General features: G+C 62.7%; 1 protein-coding gene across 2 annotated transcripts in view; it reads right to left on the minus strand.

Moving 5' to 3' along the window:
* Window positions 1-6744: 6744 nt before the first annotated feature.
* Window positions 6745-17571, minus strand: part of BAZ2A (bromodomain adjacent to zinc finger domain 2A) — a 34599-nt gene continuing 23772 nt past the window's right edge. For both annotated transcript variants that reach the window (XM_048832391.2, XM_048832389.2), the window contains exons 16-29: window positions 17077-17151; window positions 15925-16087; window positions 15499-15558; window positions 15234-15372; window positions 14588-15141; window positions 13845-14055; window positions 13259-13414; window positions 13019-13176; window positions 12397-12680; window positions 11894-12026; window positions 11513-11659; window positions 11006-11238; window positions 10732-10875; window positions 6745-10268 (exon numbers count right to left, since the gene is read on the minus strand). In XM_048832391.2, the coding sequence (XP_048688348.2) occupies window positions 10100-10268; window positions 10732-10875; window positions 11006-11238; window positions 11513-11659; window positions 11894-12026; window positions 12397-12680; window positions 13019-13176; window positions 13259-13414; window positions 13845-14055; window positions 14588-15141; window positions 15234-15372; window positions 15499-15558; window positions 15925-16087; window positions 17077-17151 (2626 nt within the window). In that variant the 3' untranslated portion in view covers window positions 6745-10099. The remainder of the gene's footprint in view (window positions 10269-10731; window positions 10876-11005; window positions 11239-11512; window positions 11660-11893; window positions 12027-12396; window positions 12681-13018; window positions 13177-13258; window positions 13415-13844; window positions 14056-14587; window positions 15142-15233; window positions 15373-15498; window positions 15559-15924; window positions 16088-17076; window positions 17152-17571) is intronic.

The following is a 17571-nucleotide window of genomic DNA, read 5'->3' on the forward strand; positions in this document are numbered from 1 at the left end:
CCCCCCCCCCGCCCCCGCTGCTCTTCACTGCGGTAGGAACAGCCGGTCGGCACAGGCCACAGGAGGACGATGGGGCTCCACCCCACACCCAAGCTTGTGGGGGGGGTTGGTTGGATTCTGGGTGCGGCTGGATTGCCCCCCTTCTTCCCAAAAGGGGGGGCTGGGTGGTGGCTTTTTGGGGGTTGGGGGGGCAGAGCTGATGCTGCCCTTGCTGCAGATGGGGATCTCATTTCTATGCACATCCCAGCCCCTCCTGGATTCCCCCCACCCCCACCCTACGCACGCCATAGCAGGAGGCAGGACAAGTGCAATAAACCAGAATGCCGCGCCCCCGCTCCCGCTCCCCGACCCCCAAATCTCTTTTACCTGGAGACCAAGCTCTTAAAGGTACCAGGCACTTTAAATTCATCCGCACGTTCTCAAAACAACTTCCCCCCCCCGACCCCCGCCCTTTGTGAAATGCTCTGCTGTGATTCCTTCCCCCCAGATGGTGCTAAACCCTCCCCCTGCCCCACTGGATAGACCCTCCCCCAGGCTGGCACAATCCTGCCCTCCCCCCAATATCTGTTACATTGGATAGACTGTGAAACAAACAGGCCGGCCCCTTCTCTGAGGGACATACTTGGGGTCCCCGCATCCCTGCTCGTCTCCCCTTCAGAACCCCTACCCCCCCACCCCAGTCCTAACCCTCTTGGGCTGGGGGGTTGGCCCGCCCTGCCCCTTGGAGAAAATAGCTCTTATGCAGCTGACAATCAGTGATGTTCGTATCGCACGCGCGAGTGAGTGGTGTTGTAGTGAGAGAAGCAGACGAATGGGGGGGCGCGGGGTTGGAGGGAGAAGGCAGCCCCGGCCAAGGGGTTTGTAGAGGGCGCAATGGACGATTTATGCAGATGGTGTGCGTGTGTGTGTGGGGGGGAGCGCATCTCTCCCCTCCCAGTCGATTCTGGGTGGGGCGGAGGGGTGGACACCAGTTAGGGGTTTTCACTTCCCTGTTCCAGTTGGGGTGAAGAATGGTTGGGGCCTGGCAAGTTGAATGTTAACCCCCCACATGCACCTGAGAGCAATTTAAGCTCCTCTGCGCACACACATCCCCACCGCAAGGTTGGGGGGGCCTGGGCCAGGAGATCCGACTTTAATGGTCAATCTCCCCCAGGGTGGGATCCGTTCGTTCCTCCCTGGGGCAATGCACCCTCCCTCCAGCACCCCATCTCCTGTTCACCCCTTGGCTGCCCGCATGGCCGTCCCGACAGCAGGAAGCCAGGGGGGCATCCAGCCAGCCTGGGGTGGGGCAGGGAACAGCAGACGCTACCTCCGCCCCCCCAGCTGCAAGGTTCCTGGGGGTGGCCCAGCACTGGCCTGGCAAGCCCCAGCCCCGAAGGGTGAGGGGCCCTGCAGCTTGGCTCTCTCTTTCCTCCCTAGACACTAAGGCCCAAACGTGCCAACACAGAGGAAAGGGGGGCAGAAAGGCTGCCCCACATAATGCATGCTGAGCCCCGCTCTTGCCCACGAGCCCCTCCCATTCTAAATAAAAGCCCCGGCTTTCCGCTGGTTCCATCGGCAAGGGGGGTTGGCCTCCAAAATGCCCAAATCCACAGGCGTCCGGCGCCTCGCCTGGCCCCACCCCGTGCAAACTGCGGTGCCTTAATCTGCATTGCGGTGCCTGGTGCTGGTGCCGCTGGGCTCGAAGCCGGGACCCGGGGAGCCCCGTGGGCGCAGCAAACCCACGCTGGGACTTGGCGGCATCCGGTTCTTGGGCCTCAGGAACGGTGCAGAAATCCGACAGGCTCCGACGCACTGGGCCGATCTCGGCCCCCAGGGTGGGGAGGGGGGATGGAGCCCCAGGGGAGCCCCAAGATAGCCGCAGGCTGTGGCTGCCCCCCTCCCACAATGGCTGCGTTTGAAGATTTTTGTTCTTTTTCATGAATTTTTTTGGTAAGTTTCCTTTTTTAAAAAAAAATATAGAAGACAAATTCCCTGGTTGTTTCCCAGCCCCCTGGCCGGTGCGGGGGGGTTGGGGGGGGGGTTGAGCTGTGGGTTTTGCTGTTCATGTTCTGGGCGTTAAGTTCCACCTTTGGGGAGGGGTCCTGCTGACACTAGTGCTGGGGGGGGTTGGCGTTGCTGGCCGTGATGGTGTCTTCGGTTGAAATTGTTTGATGCAGGTTTTTTAAAAATATTTTATTGATTTGTGACGTGAATGCATGGGGGGGGGCACTGGTGTGGCATGGGGGGGGCGGGTGATTTGAGGAAGGTTTAAGTGTGGGGTTTTTTTCTGTGGAGTTGCTTTTTTGGGGTGATTTGGTTGTGCAGCCCCTGGACACCCCCTGCCTGCCAGCTCGCAGGCCTGCGGGTTGCGTCTGAGATGGGGGGGGTCCTGTCCATGGGGGCCTGGGGGGGAAGCCCCAGAATTGCCAAGTGCCCAGAGCAGCTGGCGCCTCCAGCAGGGGCTCGTAGAAATAGGCCAATATGTTGCCCTGGTAACACCTCCCCCTACCCTCTCCAGCTAGATACCTCCCCCAAACACCTCAGCCAGTCCCCCCCAGTCAATAAACCTCCTGTCCCTGCCCCCCCTTGTGTGCACCCACCCCCTGCCAGTCCCTGACAGGCCAGACCTGGGACTTGCAGCCCTGGGCCAGCTGCGGGGGGGCCAGCGAGCCAGGTTCAGTGTTTTGTTTTGTCCCGTTAACCAAAGAGCCCCGGGCCCCCCGGTGCCGCCCCACAGCATCAGGGCAGCATCAGCACCCCCGCCCCCCCCACCCAGGCCCTCTCCAGGCAGCAGGAGATGCTAGGTGTCAACCAAAGCAGCTGAGGCCAGGCCTGGGTCAGGGAACAGGATGGACCTTGACAGGCGGGGGGGGCAGTGGAGGACCCACAAAAAGTGCAGTGAAATCTAAAAGCAACCCCTCTGCCTTGAGCTGGGTCTCCTGCCCCCTCGGGCGCGGGGGGGCTGCTGGCTGGCCTGCCTGCCCCCCCACCCCCTTGCCTTGCTTTGGCCCACCCCTCTGTTCACCCACTCATTGGAGGACGTGTTGGGGGGTGTCTTGGGGCAGACCCATGTTGTATCTAGGAAGGGGGGAGGGAGCAGTGTGGGGGGGTGTCTAAGCAGCTGGAGAGTTGGGGAGCGGGGGGGGGGCCTAGTCTCAGCTCTGGCCCTGCCACACTCCAGCACTTCCAGGCCTCGGGGTGCACCAGGCTGTGGGGTCTCCCCTGGCACAGGCTGCTGGGGGGCACAGGGCCCTGCAGTCCTAGCCTAGCCATGGGCCAAGGCCGGCCCCTGCAGGCGGGTCCCACTCTGGGTGCCTGGCGCAGGCAGGAGGGGTGGCCAGTTGGCTGGTGGTCAGGCCAGGGCACTAAGAGGCCATTCGCCCCCTCCCGCCCCACTGCCGGAGCAGGGACCCGGATGGGCAGGACTCCTGCTGGATTTTGAGCCTTGTGCCTTGATGGGCCCCTGCCTGAGATCCAGCCCCTGCACTTCGGGGTGTAGTGCGGGGCGGCCAGCGTTCATCTCCCCCAGGAACAGCCTGGGCCTGACGTTGGATCCCTCTATCCCCAAGAGACACCCCCCCCCCCGACCCCTTGCCCACACATCCGTGAGTTGTGCCAGTCCCTGAGGCCTGGCAGCTCCTAGCTTAGCAACCCCCCAGCATGGCTCCCCCTAGCCCACCCCCAGGATTCCTGGCCTCCCCCGCCAGTGAAGCTCTGGGAGCTCCTGAAGCCGGCTCCGCGGCCCACTTGCGGCTCGCTGTTACAGCCGGCGCTCCCTGCCCCTGGCTACACAGCTACCTCGCCCCGTCGCCAGCGCATCGCACCCCGACGGGCGGTGAAACGCCGCGGCCCATTCCCCACGCTCCGCCGGCCCCCCCACCCCGCCCCTGGGGGGAGCATTCATGGTTTCACAAACCTCATGTTGCTGCTAATTACAGGGGTGCCTGGTCGCCAGACAGGGCCCCGCTGGTTGTTTTTTTATTCCATTCCCTGGGGCGGGGAGTGGGGGGCCCACCTGGGCCCACACCCTGGGAGCTAACCAAAGAGGGAGAGGGAGACACCTTGGTGCTGGGATGCCACATGGGGGGCGGGGGGGGGGAGAGAATAAAACAGCCTTTTGCATTAAAGACCAGGCCATGGGCATGGCTGGCGGCTGGGGATGGCAAGCCACAGCCGGGTGGCTGGCGGCTGGGGACGGCAAGCCACAGCCGGGAGGCTGGTGCCTGCTGCCTCGGGACCAGCCCAGTCTGGGGTTTAATCCCAGCAGAGGAAGCAGATCCCGCGCAGGCTGGAGCTGGGTGCCAGGCCGGGGATGCTGGCCAGAGGGGCCGCCAAAAACAAAACAGGCTCACGCCTGAGGTTAAAGGGGGGGGAGCCGTGAGGCCTCGGGGCTGAGCCCATGCCAGCTGCTTCCCCCCCCCCCCCCCCCCCCCCGATTGAAACTGGCAGCTCCGAGCCTGGAGATGCAGCAGTTGTGAGCCCCAGAATCCGCCCCGCATTGCCCAAGCTGTGGGCGCCGGCCCCACCCCTGCGGCCGCGGGCATCCCAGCAGGCACCAAGTCACACGTGAGCCCCGTGGGCGTGGGGAGGGGGGGGCCAAGCGCCAGGACAGCCATGGCTTGGGCTGAGCAGAGGGCTGCAGGCTAGCCCCAGCGCTGGCTCGAGGCAGGGAGGCGCCTGCATGGGGCCATAACTGCTGGGCAGGGGCCTGGGTCCTGCTGGAGAAAGGGGACACTAAACCAACCACCTCTTTTGCCATCCCCCCTGTGCAGCTTCCGCCCCCCCCCCCCCCCCCCAGGAGTTAGCACCCTTTAATTTATACCAAGGAGCATTTTGTACAGGTTTTTAAGTTTTGGGTTTTTTTAAAAAAAATCTCGAGGTTTCTAGTTTTGTATTCTTCCCGCTTCTGTGCTCCAGCCGGGCTTGTGTCCCCACGCCCTCCCCGCCTCTGATGGAGCTCCCACTCGGCTCATGGGGAAGTTTTTGTTTTTAAATAAAAAGGTGGGAAAGAAAAAAAGGAAAGTTGGCTCAGTCTCCTCTGTGGTTTGGCGGTTGCCTGGGAAAGGCCTGGTAGGTTAGTGCAGCTGCAGCAATTCTGGCTTCCAGCACCAGGGGGCGCTCTCTGGCAACGTTAGTCACATGATGCACAACCTGTGGAACTCATTGCCAAGGGACGCTGTATCAGCCACCGGCCGCTGTCAGAGCCAGGATACAGCACTAGCTGAACCATTGGGCTGATCCACTGAGGCTGTTTCTTTGTTCTTAAGCCATGGGGGTGGGGGAGTCAGGGCCAGTTTATCAGCAAAGGGTTTGTCCAGAGTAAGGAAACACATCCCAGGGTGAGCAAGTCAGCCTGGGACTTGGAGCCCCAGCCGCGTCTAGGCCGGAGCACCGTTAGCTTGGGCGTGTCCGTTTCCCCAGCGGTTTTGGTTGGATCTTTTGCCCAGGAAAACAAACAAACCATTTAACCCTGGCAGAGCAACTGTCGAAGCCCAGGACGTCAGGGCCAGGTGCTGAGCTGCCCCGCAGCGCCCTGCATAGCACCCCTGCTTGGGCGATGCTCCCGGTACCAGGAACAGGCTGAGGGTAGGCGCCAGTGACTCTGGCGGGAGGGGGAGGTGGTGGTGGTTAGGGACAGTGTATTCAAGACTCCTCTGCAGCCCGGCATGGGCTCTGCCCCAGGGCAGCGCTCACCAGCCGGGACCCTGGGGTCATGCTGCAGCGGGTGCTGTTCTGGAAGCGGTCTGAGACCGAACGTGCTCATGTCACAGCAGGGCCCAGGCTCACCCCTACTCCAGCTGGGTTAATTCAGCACAGGAGAGACGGGAGCCAGCAGCGGGAACCAGGCCCTTCTCGCGCGGCCCAGGGGGCTGCAGCTGGGGCCTGTGGCACCAGAGCTGCCAGGCTCCCTCCCTGCGTTCCCAAGCCGAGGGGGCGGGCAGGGAGGCCGGCGGAGATGCGTCAGAAGCAGCTGCCCAGGCATGACTCAGCGGGTGCAGGCAGCCAGCCAGCCCCCTCTGCAGCAGCAGCTCCCCCGCCAGTGGCCCGGGGGCTAGCTGAAAGGGACACGGGTGGGAGCCACCAACGCCTGGCCGCATGGGCACAGGAAGCTGGGGGGGGGGGGGGGCAGAGGCCTGCGTTCCATTCCTTGGACTGCGTGCCTGAATCCCCTAGGCAGCTGAGCTGAGTTTTCTAACGGTAACAGCCTCATTTACCCACCAGCTGCGTATTGGTGCAGGGCCCCACCCTGGGAGTGCTCCAAGCCCCACCCCAGGGAATTAGGGAGGGGGCTACGCGCCCCTTGCACCCCGTGGAACCGTGCTCAGCCTGGAGGAGCGAAGAAAACGTTACACCAGGGCAAGATCTGGGCAAGGCCGCCGTATGGTCCTTTGCCTGCTTCCTTGCGCGGCTAGTGAAGCCTGGGGATGAGATTTTCCAGCAGGGGCTGGCGAGGGAGGATATGGCTCAGGCGGGAAGGGGGCTCCTGGGGAATTTTTAAATGCCTTCTAATAAAATGAGCTTCTACTCCTACCAAACTGGGGGGGTGCGGGGGGGGGAGAACCACAGGGAGAGGAGGAATTTTTTTCCTACAGCTCACATCCCTTTGACTCCATGCTCCTAACTCTCTTAGGCACAGCTTCTGCCTAATCCCCGTTCCGCCTTCCCGACACGAAGGCCAAACTTCGGCCCCGAAAAGCCAGCCGAGCTGTTGCCCCCACCCCCAGCCGCCCGCCCCCACCAGAAACACCCCCGACGCCGCCGTCTCTATCAAACGTGGGTTTGTTTTTATTCTCGCAACTTGACAAGCACTCTCTACGGCTGCACTTGTGGGAACATCACATGGCAACAAACAGGAGTTAATCTAGAATATTTTTTTTTCCTTTAAACCTTATTAAAAATGAGATTGGTCCTAAAAATATAGAAAGAAAGAAATTTAAATTCACAAAACCTGTACATTATCAAAAAGCCACTGAACCACCACGCTGGGCTATATAAAAGAGAGCCAGTCCGGATCCTTGTACCGGGAACGTGAGAATATCTTTCTTTTAGGGCGGCTGGTTCTTCCTGTTTGATCAGACAGAGATGGGGGGGGGAGGGGAGAGGGAGGGCCAGTTCTAGACTCCCCCCCTCAAAAAAAAATGTAATTTCCAAAGCCAACTCATTAAGGGTTAAAAAATAAAATATATTCCACATCTTACCCTTTCTCTTACTTAGTCCAGAACGGATTTCTACCCACTGGTGCATCCCCCGTAAGGAAGCATGGACTGGCGGGATTTCAGACACATCTGGATTAATTTGGGGGGGGGGGGGGAAGGCAGGGGCTAAGAGGGAGGGTGAGGGTTTACAATTCAGGGCGTCTTATCAGGGAAAAAAAATTTTTTTAAAAACCAACACCACCACACCCTTACAGAGACTCTAAAACTCGCCCATGACAAAAACCAAAACAGAAACCTGACAGCTCCCAAATAGTAAAAAAAAAAAAACAACCCCCCCCCAAAAAAACAAAAAAAAGTTTGTTACCGCGCCGTTATTTAGATAAAATATAAATATTTATGCATAATATAAAGTCAGTTCAAACAGACTTCAAATCCACCTCTTCTTTCAAAGCAAAAAAACAACATAAAAAGGGTTTGAGGTTATTTGATAGAAACAAGGCTACTTTTTAAAGACGAGGGGCAGGGGGTGGGGGAATGCATGACAGAGGCTGCTTCCATCGCAGGGCTTCCCACCCCCCCCAAGGTAGGTTGGTTGATTTCAGTGCTTGTGGTGAGTGGAGGACAGGCTGGGGGGCGGGGGGGGGCGGTGCCCCAGCTGTCCCACAGCCGGACTGGACTCTGAAGGGGGCTCCACTGGGGCCCGTCCGCCAGCTGCCCCAAAGCGAGTACCCGTAATATCGTGGTTTGAGGAGCTGGGGGGCAGCCAGGGGGTTGATTACCACACCATCACTCCAGCTCCGTGACTCTCCATCCCCAGACTTGGCTTAAGACTTGGGAAGGGCAAGGGACCCCCCCCACCCCCACTTTCCAGAAAGGCCTGGGGGAGACCAGCAAGGGCCGCAGAGTGAATGAGCAAAGGGTTAATGGGGGCCATCGGCGGGGGGAGTTATTTCCAAACAGAACAGGCCGGGGGGGGGGGGGGGGGGGTTAGACAGAACCCAGCTCAGCCTCCCCTGCCTAGATAAGGCCTGGCCGGCCCCTGCCCCCCCCCAGCATTCACCAGCAGACATTACCCTCAATACTGGGGAGGTGGGGGGCGCAGGCTGCAGCTAATCCATGCAGCAACCGAGTGCCCACCCCCCTTCATTTTAAGCTGGGTGCCTAGCCCCCCTAGGCAGCTGGGGAGGATTTGGGGGGGGCGGGGGGAGAAGCAAGCCTTCACCTCCAGCTCTCCCGCACCCGAGCCAAGGACGGGGTCACGGGGCAGAGGGAGAGACTCCCCATTTGGACCCAGGGGCCCGGGCTCCCCGCAGTGTCGGGAGCCAGGGGCCTTTCCCCTGCCCTGAGCAGGTTGCGAGGTTGGCCAGCGCCCCCAGTGCACCTTCACCAAAGGCCCCCCAAGGTCCCCCAGGCCCAGCGAGCGGTGCTGGGGAGGGCGGGGGGGAAATGTAGCCTTGAGTAGAGGCGGGGCCTCCCACGAGCTGGGGGCGGGGCTTGTACACTGGGCAGCGGAGTCCTTGGTGCCAGCTGAGCCATTCAGGGGCTTGGGGGGGGGGGGTGTCGACCACCCCTTTGGCCCCCGCATCCCGTTGTGGGGCAGCCACCAGCCCAAAGGGAGGGGTCCTGCCCTGCTCCCCCTGCCGGTTCTTTGCTGCGGCGAGGGGGGGATGCGTGCTGCCTGCGAAGAGCACCCAGTGGGGTAGGGGGGCTGGGCCCCCCCCATGGAGTGCAAACCCACCAGCTTGGGGAGCGAGGGGGGGCTGAAGGAAGAGGAAACACCACAAGCCCTACAGCCAGGGGAGGGGCACAAACAGTCAGGGTCCGAGGTAAGGCTGGGATCCCATGAACAAGCCCAGGGCACTGGGGCTGGGGGGTTTCTTGCTGAGGAGCAGAGGCAGGGAAGGAACCCCCCCCGCAGAACCACCGCCCCCCCCAGCTCCAGCTCCAGGCCGTGCTCAGCCCAGCCCAGGGCCCTGTGGGTGTGTCAGACACCGACCCCCACACACAGATAATAGGGGTGGGGGGAAGGGACAGTCCAACAGGAGAGAAGGTTCTGACCCAGAGGGGGGTGGGTGGGGGACACAACAGAGGGACACCCGCTGCTAAAGGGTCTGCCAGGGTAGGGCCTGATTCGGGAGAGGGAGGGGCCTTTTGGGGGGGGGGGTTGGAAGAGGGTTAGGGTTAGAGAAGGAGGTAGTATAAAGGTCCCGGAAGGAAGGCATGGGAAGGTCCCGGAAGGTAAGGGCGAGGGAAGGAAGGCATGGGAAGGTCCCGGAAGGTAAGGGCGAGGGAAGGAAGGCATGGGAAGGTCCCGGAAGGTAAGGGCGAGGGAAGGAAGGCATGGGAAGGTCCCGGAAGGGAAGCAGCGAGGCAGGGGGGAGGGGTGTGTGGAAGCAGCACGTCTCAGTGTCGTTGCGAGCGGGTCCGGGCGTGAAGCTCGACGCGAATCTCGAGGAGTTGAGTTCACTTTACTGGCCATTAATGCCTCAGGGACAGCGCACAGCGGTACTGTCCTCATACACGTTCACTACGAACTATTGCTATGTTAAATACTCCCAGCCAAGGGGGGGGGTCTTTCCTCGTTTGCCGGGTCGGGCGGTGGCGAAGTAGAAAAGGAACCCGACGAGCGATCGCCCGGTTTCTTTCTTTTTTGGCTTACACAGTCCGTGAGTCCAGGTGGCTGGGGGGTGGGGTGGGGGGGGAAGGGAGCAGCTGGACCGTGGAGATGCCCCGTTACCCCAAGCCCCCTGGTGGTGGTGGGGGTGGGGGGGCCTTTTCCACGCCACGTCAGGACCAGCCTCCGTCGGGAATTCAGCAGGCAGCGAGATCGGCTCCTGGGGAGTCAGTTCTTTTGCAGGGGGGACGGGGTGTCTCTCCCCACCCCACCCGAGACAGGTCTCAGGTCAGGAGCGTGGAGGGAGGGGGGCTCCGTCCCCCCACACAAGCCCCGGGCTCCCGCTTCACGGGTTAGGAGCGTGTTTTCCCTGATAAAATTCCTCCCACCGGCTCTCGAAGAAGCTCCGCATGGCGCGCCCGGCCTTGCCCACCTCCGAGTCGTCCTCGTTGAAGGTCTGGCAGTTGTCGAACACCCGTGTGGCGTCGGCAGCGAACTCCTCGCAGCTCACGTATCTGGGGGGAGAGGGACTGAGTCACCCCCAAGTGCCCCCCGCCCGGATCACAGCAGCCTCCAAGAGTAGGGAACAGAGTCTCGGGGTGTCTGGTCCCCTGTGCTCCCAGGATCAGATCTCCTGCCCTCTGACCCCACAACCGCCACCCTCCCCCCTTGCCTGACCCCCCACCCCATCCCCCATCCTGGCTCTTTCCCTCTATCCTCCCCCCACAACAGCAGTTGCCCCTCTGGCCCAGCGACACCTGGGCAGTGACCTGCCAGCCCCTGGAAAGAAGGAGGAGAGGCCCCCATGCCAGCCCCACACAGCCAGATGGGTGCAGGTAGGTTCTTAGTCCTTGGGGCCAAGCGGCCCAGGGAGGGTCGCATGGCACCAGCCCACAAGCTCCATGCTTCCCTTTGGCTCCTTGCAGAGAGCCCCCCGCTCCCCAGGAGGAGAGCAGAGCCCCCCACCCCAGCACTCACTCGCCCCGCAGCAGCCGCGTCCGCATGGTGGCGAAGTCCATGGGGTTCTTGATGATTTTCCTGTAGCCGGGCACCAGCCGGGGGTTGACGGGCTCCAGGAAGGGCCAGGCATCCTCCTGAGACTCCATCTCCATCAGGATGATCCTGCAGAAGGGAAGGGACATATACCAAACTGGGGTGTACAGTGTCCCTCCCGCCCCCCAGCTGGGACATGCACATGACCCCCCTCATCAGGCCCCCGCCCCAGCTGGGGGGCACACCCCAGGGTACGTACTCGCAGAAGGTCAAGTCGCTGCTCTGGCCCCGTGGGGACAGTCTCCTCCGCTTGGAGGGGGACAGGCCCTCCCCTGAGTAGCGGGGCACCGACAGGGTGTCACGCCTCCGCGGCAGGACCCGGCGCCCGGGGCTCTCCTCCTCCTCTGGGAAGCCCCCCCCGAAAAGACGCCCGCCTTTCCGCTTCTTGCCCCGCCTGGGCGAACTGGGGTCGTTGTAATACTCGCCTCCTGCCTGCAAAGAAAGAGAGACTGGGGGAGTCACCCGCTGGGACCGGTCGCTCCCTCCCACAACCTGCACATTGGGGAAACTGAGGCACAAGGGGAGGCGCTCCTCCGAGGTCACACAGCCACCCCCCAGCAGTCCTGGCTCCCAGCAGGGGACCGTGCTGAGAATGGGGTAGGGGAGAGGGGGCATTATCTGGCCTCAGAAAGATCTCAGTGAGGGGGGCAGCCAGGCTCAGCCCATGCACAGGTCGAAGGCCAGCTGGGTTCCCACAGGAGCGTACCTGGGAGACGCAGACGGAGCAGAACCAGTCCCCATCCGGCACCTCCGTCATCCTGGGCCGGTGGCAGTAAAGGTGGCAGCCGCGGTCGCAGCCATCACACAGCAGCAGGTGTTCGTCATCGTCCCCCTTTCGGCACACCAGGCACGTCTAGGGGGAGAGGGGAATGCGAGGTGGGCGGGCTGAGAGAGGCCCCCAGCCCCCGACAGGAGCCCAGCCCAGCCGGGCATTTATGTCTCACCCTACTAGGCCCATCCAGCCCTGACCCCCTCCCTGCCTCTGCACTGGGAGCATGGCTCCCCCAACAGCGTTCCAGCCCCGACTCTCCCTCCTGCAGCGGGGAGTTCCACCTCTTCCCTGCATGACCCCACCCCAACCCCTTACCACTTTGTTGACCGACTTCTCCCAGGCGATGGATTTCTCCAGCTGGTAGATGCACAGGGAGACCTGGGCTGCGCTCCGGCACCGCTCCAGGGTCTGGCGCCACGTCCGCATCCGGGGAGTGATCTCGTAAGCGCTGGGGGGGCACGGACGGACACTCAGTCTGGCACATGGAGGATGCCCTGACGGGGAGCTGGTCACATGCTAAGTAACCCTCACTGCCACCCCGCACCCAGCCCTGGGGAGGGGGCTACTGACCAGGTTGTCCAGAGAGGGAAACATAGGCATGGAAAGACAGGGATTCGCCCAAACCGCACAGCAAGGCAATGGCATGGCTAGGAAGAAAACCCAGGAGTCCTGGCACCCAGCAACTCCCTGCGTTAACCCACTAGACCCCACCCCCATCCCAGAGCCAGGAGAAGAACCCTGGAGTCCGGGCTCCCAGCCTGTGCTCTGGAGTCTGGTCCCGGAGGCCCCTGTTGCCCCCTCACGGGCCAGGCACTTACATCTCCGTGCTGCCCAGGTCCAGCGCCTCGGGGCTGCTCAGCACGGCCTTCTCCACCACCACCTCATGCGGGGGCCACAGCGGCTCCTTCAGGTACCGTCGCTCCATGTTCTGCTCCAGCGAAGCCAGCCGCAGGACGGCCAGGTCCAGGGGGTTGGTGGCCTCCCGGCGCGGGGGCAACCCCTCCCGCCGGTTCTTGAGGGTGATGTCCTCCAGGGCCCCCACCTTGTGCTCGCAGTACTGCAGGTCGTCCCGGGCCGAGTCGGGGCTCGGACACGTCCAGCCCTGGGGGGAGGGAGAGACTTAGAGGGGGGCCGGGATCCCCTGCACGGATGCCAGCCGGCTTTACCAGCTACCCAGCAGCACCTGGGGCTGCCTTGGGGTCATTCATCCAGGTGCCAACCTCTTGAGCTCACAGCCCCGCGGGGGGACCCTGGAGTCTGGGCAAGGCAGCCGGACCCGGGGAAGGAGTTCGCTGGAATGACCGGGCAGCCGCCTGGGCCAGGGCCCCCATCCCCTGCACCAGGTGCGCCCTGCAGCACCCAGGAGGCGTGCAAACCGCAGCACCCTCTAGCTCTCCCAAGCTAGAGCGGGGGGCGCAGGGCGGGGGCCAGGCTCCTCACCCGGATCTGCAGATCCGCCATCAGGACCCGCTGCTCCAGCTCTTCCACCCACTGCAGGAGGGCGAGGTCCATCTCGTAGGCCCGCTCCGTCACGGACCACCGGGCCAAGGCTTCCTGAGACACGGGGGGGCCGGCGGCCTGGGGCTGGAAGATGGGATCTGAGCAGAAGAAAGGCAGGGTTACAACCCGGCATCCTCCCCCCGCCCCCCCACCTCCCCCCGCCCGCCGGCGCGGCCTCACCAGCAGAGGTGCGGGCGCAGACCTCGTGCAGATACTCCTTGTGCTTGGTGAGATGCTTGTGCAGGGCCTTCTCGCGGATCCCCCGCGGGTGCAGCGCTCGGGCCATGGCCTCCAGCTCCTCCGGGTCCTTGAGCCACCACCAGCCGCTCTGCATCTCTGCAAGGCAGCGAGGGAGCCGGCTGAGCCGGAGGAGGGGGGACCCCAGGGGAAGGGGACCCCAGCAAGGAACGGGAGACGATCCGACAATCCCCACCACCCCGCAGCACGGCAGGGAACGGGACCCAGGAGTCCTGGCTGGCACCGAAACCCAGCTCCCTGCCTTCTATCAAGACGTGGGCGAACGTGGTCTCCTGCCACCCTGTGCTTCACCCGAGGCTGGGTGCCCCCAGTGAACGGCAGGCTGGGGGAAAGACACAAGAGGGGGACCCACCCACCCCCAGGCAAGGAAGGAAAGTCTGGATGGGCAGAGAGGGTGGCACTGGGGGAAAAAGCCATGCTGGAAGTGGCAGGTGGGGAACTGGGCTGCCCCGGGGGAGAAGAGAAGAGCAGGGCTGGGGGCATTGCTCAGCTGCAGGGGGATCCTCACCTGGGGGCACGGGCTGTGCCATCATCTGGGTGAGATACTTCTGCTCAATCTGCTTGAAGAACTTGGTTGGGGGCCGGCCCCGGCGCTTGGGCTGCCCCGGCGGCTCCTGGGCATTCTCAGGTCCGCCCCGGCCCCTCGGGCACGTGCTGGGCACCCTGGGGCTGGCGTGGACGGGCGTGGAAGCGAAGGGGGGAGACACAGGGCCATTTGGCTGGGAGGAGAGAGACAGCGCAGGTGAGAGGTGCCGGGTGCACAGCCCTCACCCCAGCCCTGCCGCCCCCCCCCCCCCGAGCCAGTCCCTCCAGCCCCCCGGGGCTCGGAATCCAAGTGACCCATGTCACAGAGCTCCCCTCATTTCCCACGGGCCTCGTCTGTGCTCCTGCCCACCCTTCCTCCCCTCACAGCCACCACCCTACTCCTCCCTGGACTCAGCCCCACACCCTCAGCCCAGGCACCCCGCGGATCCGCCAGGCGCCAGCCAGTTCCCCTGACCCCTCCCTGGGGCCCAGATCCTGCCGCAGGGGCTAAGGGAAGAGGATGGGGCAGCTTTCCAGCCCTGCTTAGAGCGACACCTACAGGGGCCAGAGGGGAGGGTCCTTTTGGCAGTGCCAGCTGACCCTGTGGGCACAGCGAGTCAGGCGCCTGCCAAAGGGAATTGCTAGGCCCCCCCACCCGTGTCCCATTCCACTAACTCTTTTCGCGCCCACTCCAGCAGTGGCCCCAGGCACCCTGCCAGCTCTCACCTGCCTGCCCGTGGCCTTGGGCTGGTCCCCGGGGTGAAGGCTGTGAGGCTGGGGGGCTGCTCGCAAGTGGGGCTCCTCCTCCGAGGTAGCAAGGGGGGCAGCGGCATGGCAGGGAGTCCTGGGCAGCAGGTTGAACCAGGGCCCCCGTTTCTCCGCTGTCTCTGGGAAGCTCTCCTCCAGGGCGGGCACCTCGGGGGCAGGGGGGCTGGGGTCCCCCTTCCCGGGGCTGCTGTCCGGGGTGAGCACTGAGCCGTTGAGTAGGGACGACTGCGTCTGGCTCAGCCAGGACAGGAAGGCCGACTGGCTCAGGTCATGCTGGCTCTGGCAGGGGGGCATTGAGTCCTCCAGGAGCCCATTGAGGGGCGGGGGCTTGGGCCCGCCCGGCCGGGCCGGCTCCTCTTTGCTTTTCCGCGGCCGGCCCCGCGCCCGGGAGGCTGGGCAGTTTGGCCGGCCAGGGATGGGCACCGTGACCGGTTCCTTCTTCACTGGGGAGATCTCCGGGGCTGCCTCTTTTTCCTCCTCCTGCTCCGTGTCCTTGGGCCCCTCCTCCGTAGCTGCAGGTGGGGGTGTGGGAAGAGATCAGAGCCATGCAAGCCCCTCCGCTCCAACAGCCCCCGCTCCCCACGAGGCCCCCGACTCAGCTCACCTGCCTCGGAGCCCTCCACGAAGATCCCGCCCAGGTGGGGCAGGACCCAGTACCGCCTGCGGTAGCGGTCCTGGCCCAGTGCTGCGGCCCGCAGCGTCTGCGAAGCGTGAAGCAGCTTCTTCCGAAAAAACATCTGCCTCTGTGGGGGTGGGGGAAAGAGGGCAGAGAGGGTGAACCGGGGGGAGGTATCGTCTGCTGGGGGCTGTCCCGGGGGATCCAGAGCCAGAGGCCGGAAGCTCCCCACCCCAACACTGGCCAGCCTTACCTTGGCTAGCTTCTCGATCTGTCTCTCCAGCTCGGGGACGCTGGCTGCGGGAATGCTGGCCTGAGCGGGAAAAAATGGGACAGACAGGAGGAGTGAATGCCCACCCCCTTCCTCCGGCTCTGCATACGGGACCCCTATGCGGATGGGTGGGGGGGGGGGAAGAGAGAGGACAGTCCCTCCTTTAACCCCTTCAACATCAGCAGCTCTGGTTCACCCTCGTGCTGTCGCCCCATGGCGCCCCTGGGGAAACTGAGGCACCAGGGAACGAGACTTGCACGGGCCAGTGCTAGAGCTGGGACAAGAACCCAGCAGTCCTGTCTCCCCCATTGCCTCTGCTTGAACCCCTAAAAATGACACTGCCTCCAAAAGCCAGAGGCAAACATCCCCACTCCCCTCGCCTGGGGCCTGGCCCTGCCACGCAGCTACCTCCTCATCCTTGCGGGATTTCCGGCCCCGGCTCTCTTCCTCCTCTGTCTCCAGGCCCCTGGTCTCCTCCGGGAGCCGGGAGCTGCGCCGCCTAGGCCCCTCGTCCAGGCCCGTGATCTCGGGTTCCGGGCGGCCCGTCTTCTTGGCCAGGGCGATTTTCAACCTGCCGAGCCACACAGGGAGCGTCCTGAGCACCAGCCGGGGACACCGACTCCCTTCCGCCCCTCGGGTACCCACGTGGGCGGAGGGCAGGTGCACAGTTTGGATCCAACAGGCCGGGAGCTCAGTTTTTGCCCTCGCAGAGCGGATTCAGCAGCGTACAGCCTCCTTCCAGTTCACCAAGACGCCTGGAGCCCCTCTGCCCCCACCCCATACATTTCTCTGCCAGAAGTAAGGCTGGGCATTTAACTGATCCTAAAATAGGCGGTCAGTTCATCAATCAAAAATTGCCCAATATTTTAAAGCACTGACTTATTCCAACTATAAACCACAGGCGTTCATGGCCTCCCGCAGGCTGCGCCCGAGATCAGCGATCCCCAGACAGACTCGCGAGCCGCAAGTGGCTCTTCAGTGTCTCCCCCGCGTCTCTCTGCGACACACGACATTAAAACACCGTGTGACTTAATTATTGACCCGTCTAAAGTATCAGCCCGTCAGGATGCTTTTGTTATGTTCTTAACCGACTGCAGTTATGAAAGAATAATACAGCAGAATGACGGACTGGGTGAGAATCATATAGAAATAAAAACTAGATACTCTTTAAATAGGGAGTACCTAGCGCTCTAGTCCATGGACCAATGAATTCACACGGCGGTGGCTCTGCTGGGCAATGCGGAGCGCTAATTTGGCTCCTGAACCACTGAGGTCTGAGCATCCCAGCTTAGACATTGGTGCTTCATTCCAAACGATGAGCTACTCGAGCTCAGAACGGAAAATGTGTTGAAATGAAGTTCCAACTGATGAAAGATGCAATCGCAAGGGTAGGTCAGCGCCTACTTCAGGGCATCTCGCTGGAATATTTAACTCTGGTCGAATAACAGGCAGGCAGTTGACATTATCTGGCTAATCAATTGCCCAGAAACTCTGCCCCCAGCCAGCTCCCAGCCTCCTCCCCGACCCAGCCGGCCGCCCGAAGCCCTCAGGAGCACCCACCTGCGCAGCTTGCCCTCGATGATCCATTTGTTTCTCCTGTAGTTGGACATGTTCTCCAGAGTCTTGTCGATTTCACTGCAAGGACAGCCCAGAATTGAGTTAGGGGGAGACCCGCAGAGTAGTCCCGTCCGGACCTCTCCCCGCCCCGTGCCCCCTGGGGAAGGCAAAGGAGCAACACCCACCAGGGTGCCAGGGCTGGATCTCGCCTCCAGGCCCAGCCTGTTGAGTCCCTGCCCATCACGTGCTCGGGAACGGTTCAGAGCGTGTACGGCTGGGGCGGGCGGAGCACAGCCCATAGACTACGAGTCCCAGCATGCAACACTCCCACCTGGATTGGCGCAAAGCTTCCCACTCAGAGCCAGATGGCAGCACTGCATTCTGGGACTTCTTGTCTACAAGCCCGCTGAGCGCTTAGCTCAAACCATGATAGGATATCTAGTTTCCCTGACCTGCACCATTCCTAGGGTCAAGGCAACCTAATGCACGCTGGGATAT

The sequence above is a fragment of the Caretta caretta genome, chromosome 20, assembly GCF_965140235.1.
Source record: "Caretta caretta isolate rCarCar2 chromosome 20, rCarCar1.hap1, whole genome shotgun sequence".
Taxonomy (NCBI): Eukaryota; Metazoa; Chordata; order Testudines; family Cheloniidae; genus Caretta; species Caretta caretta.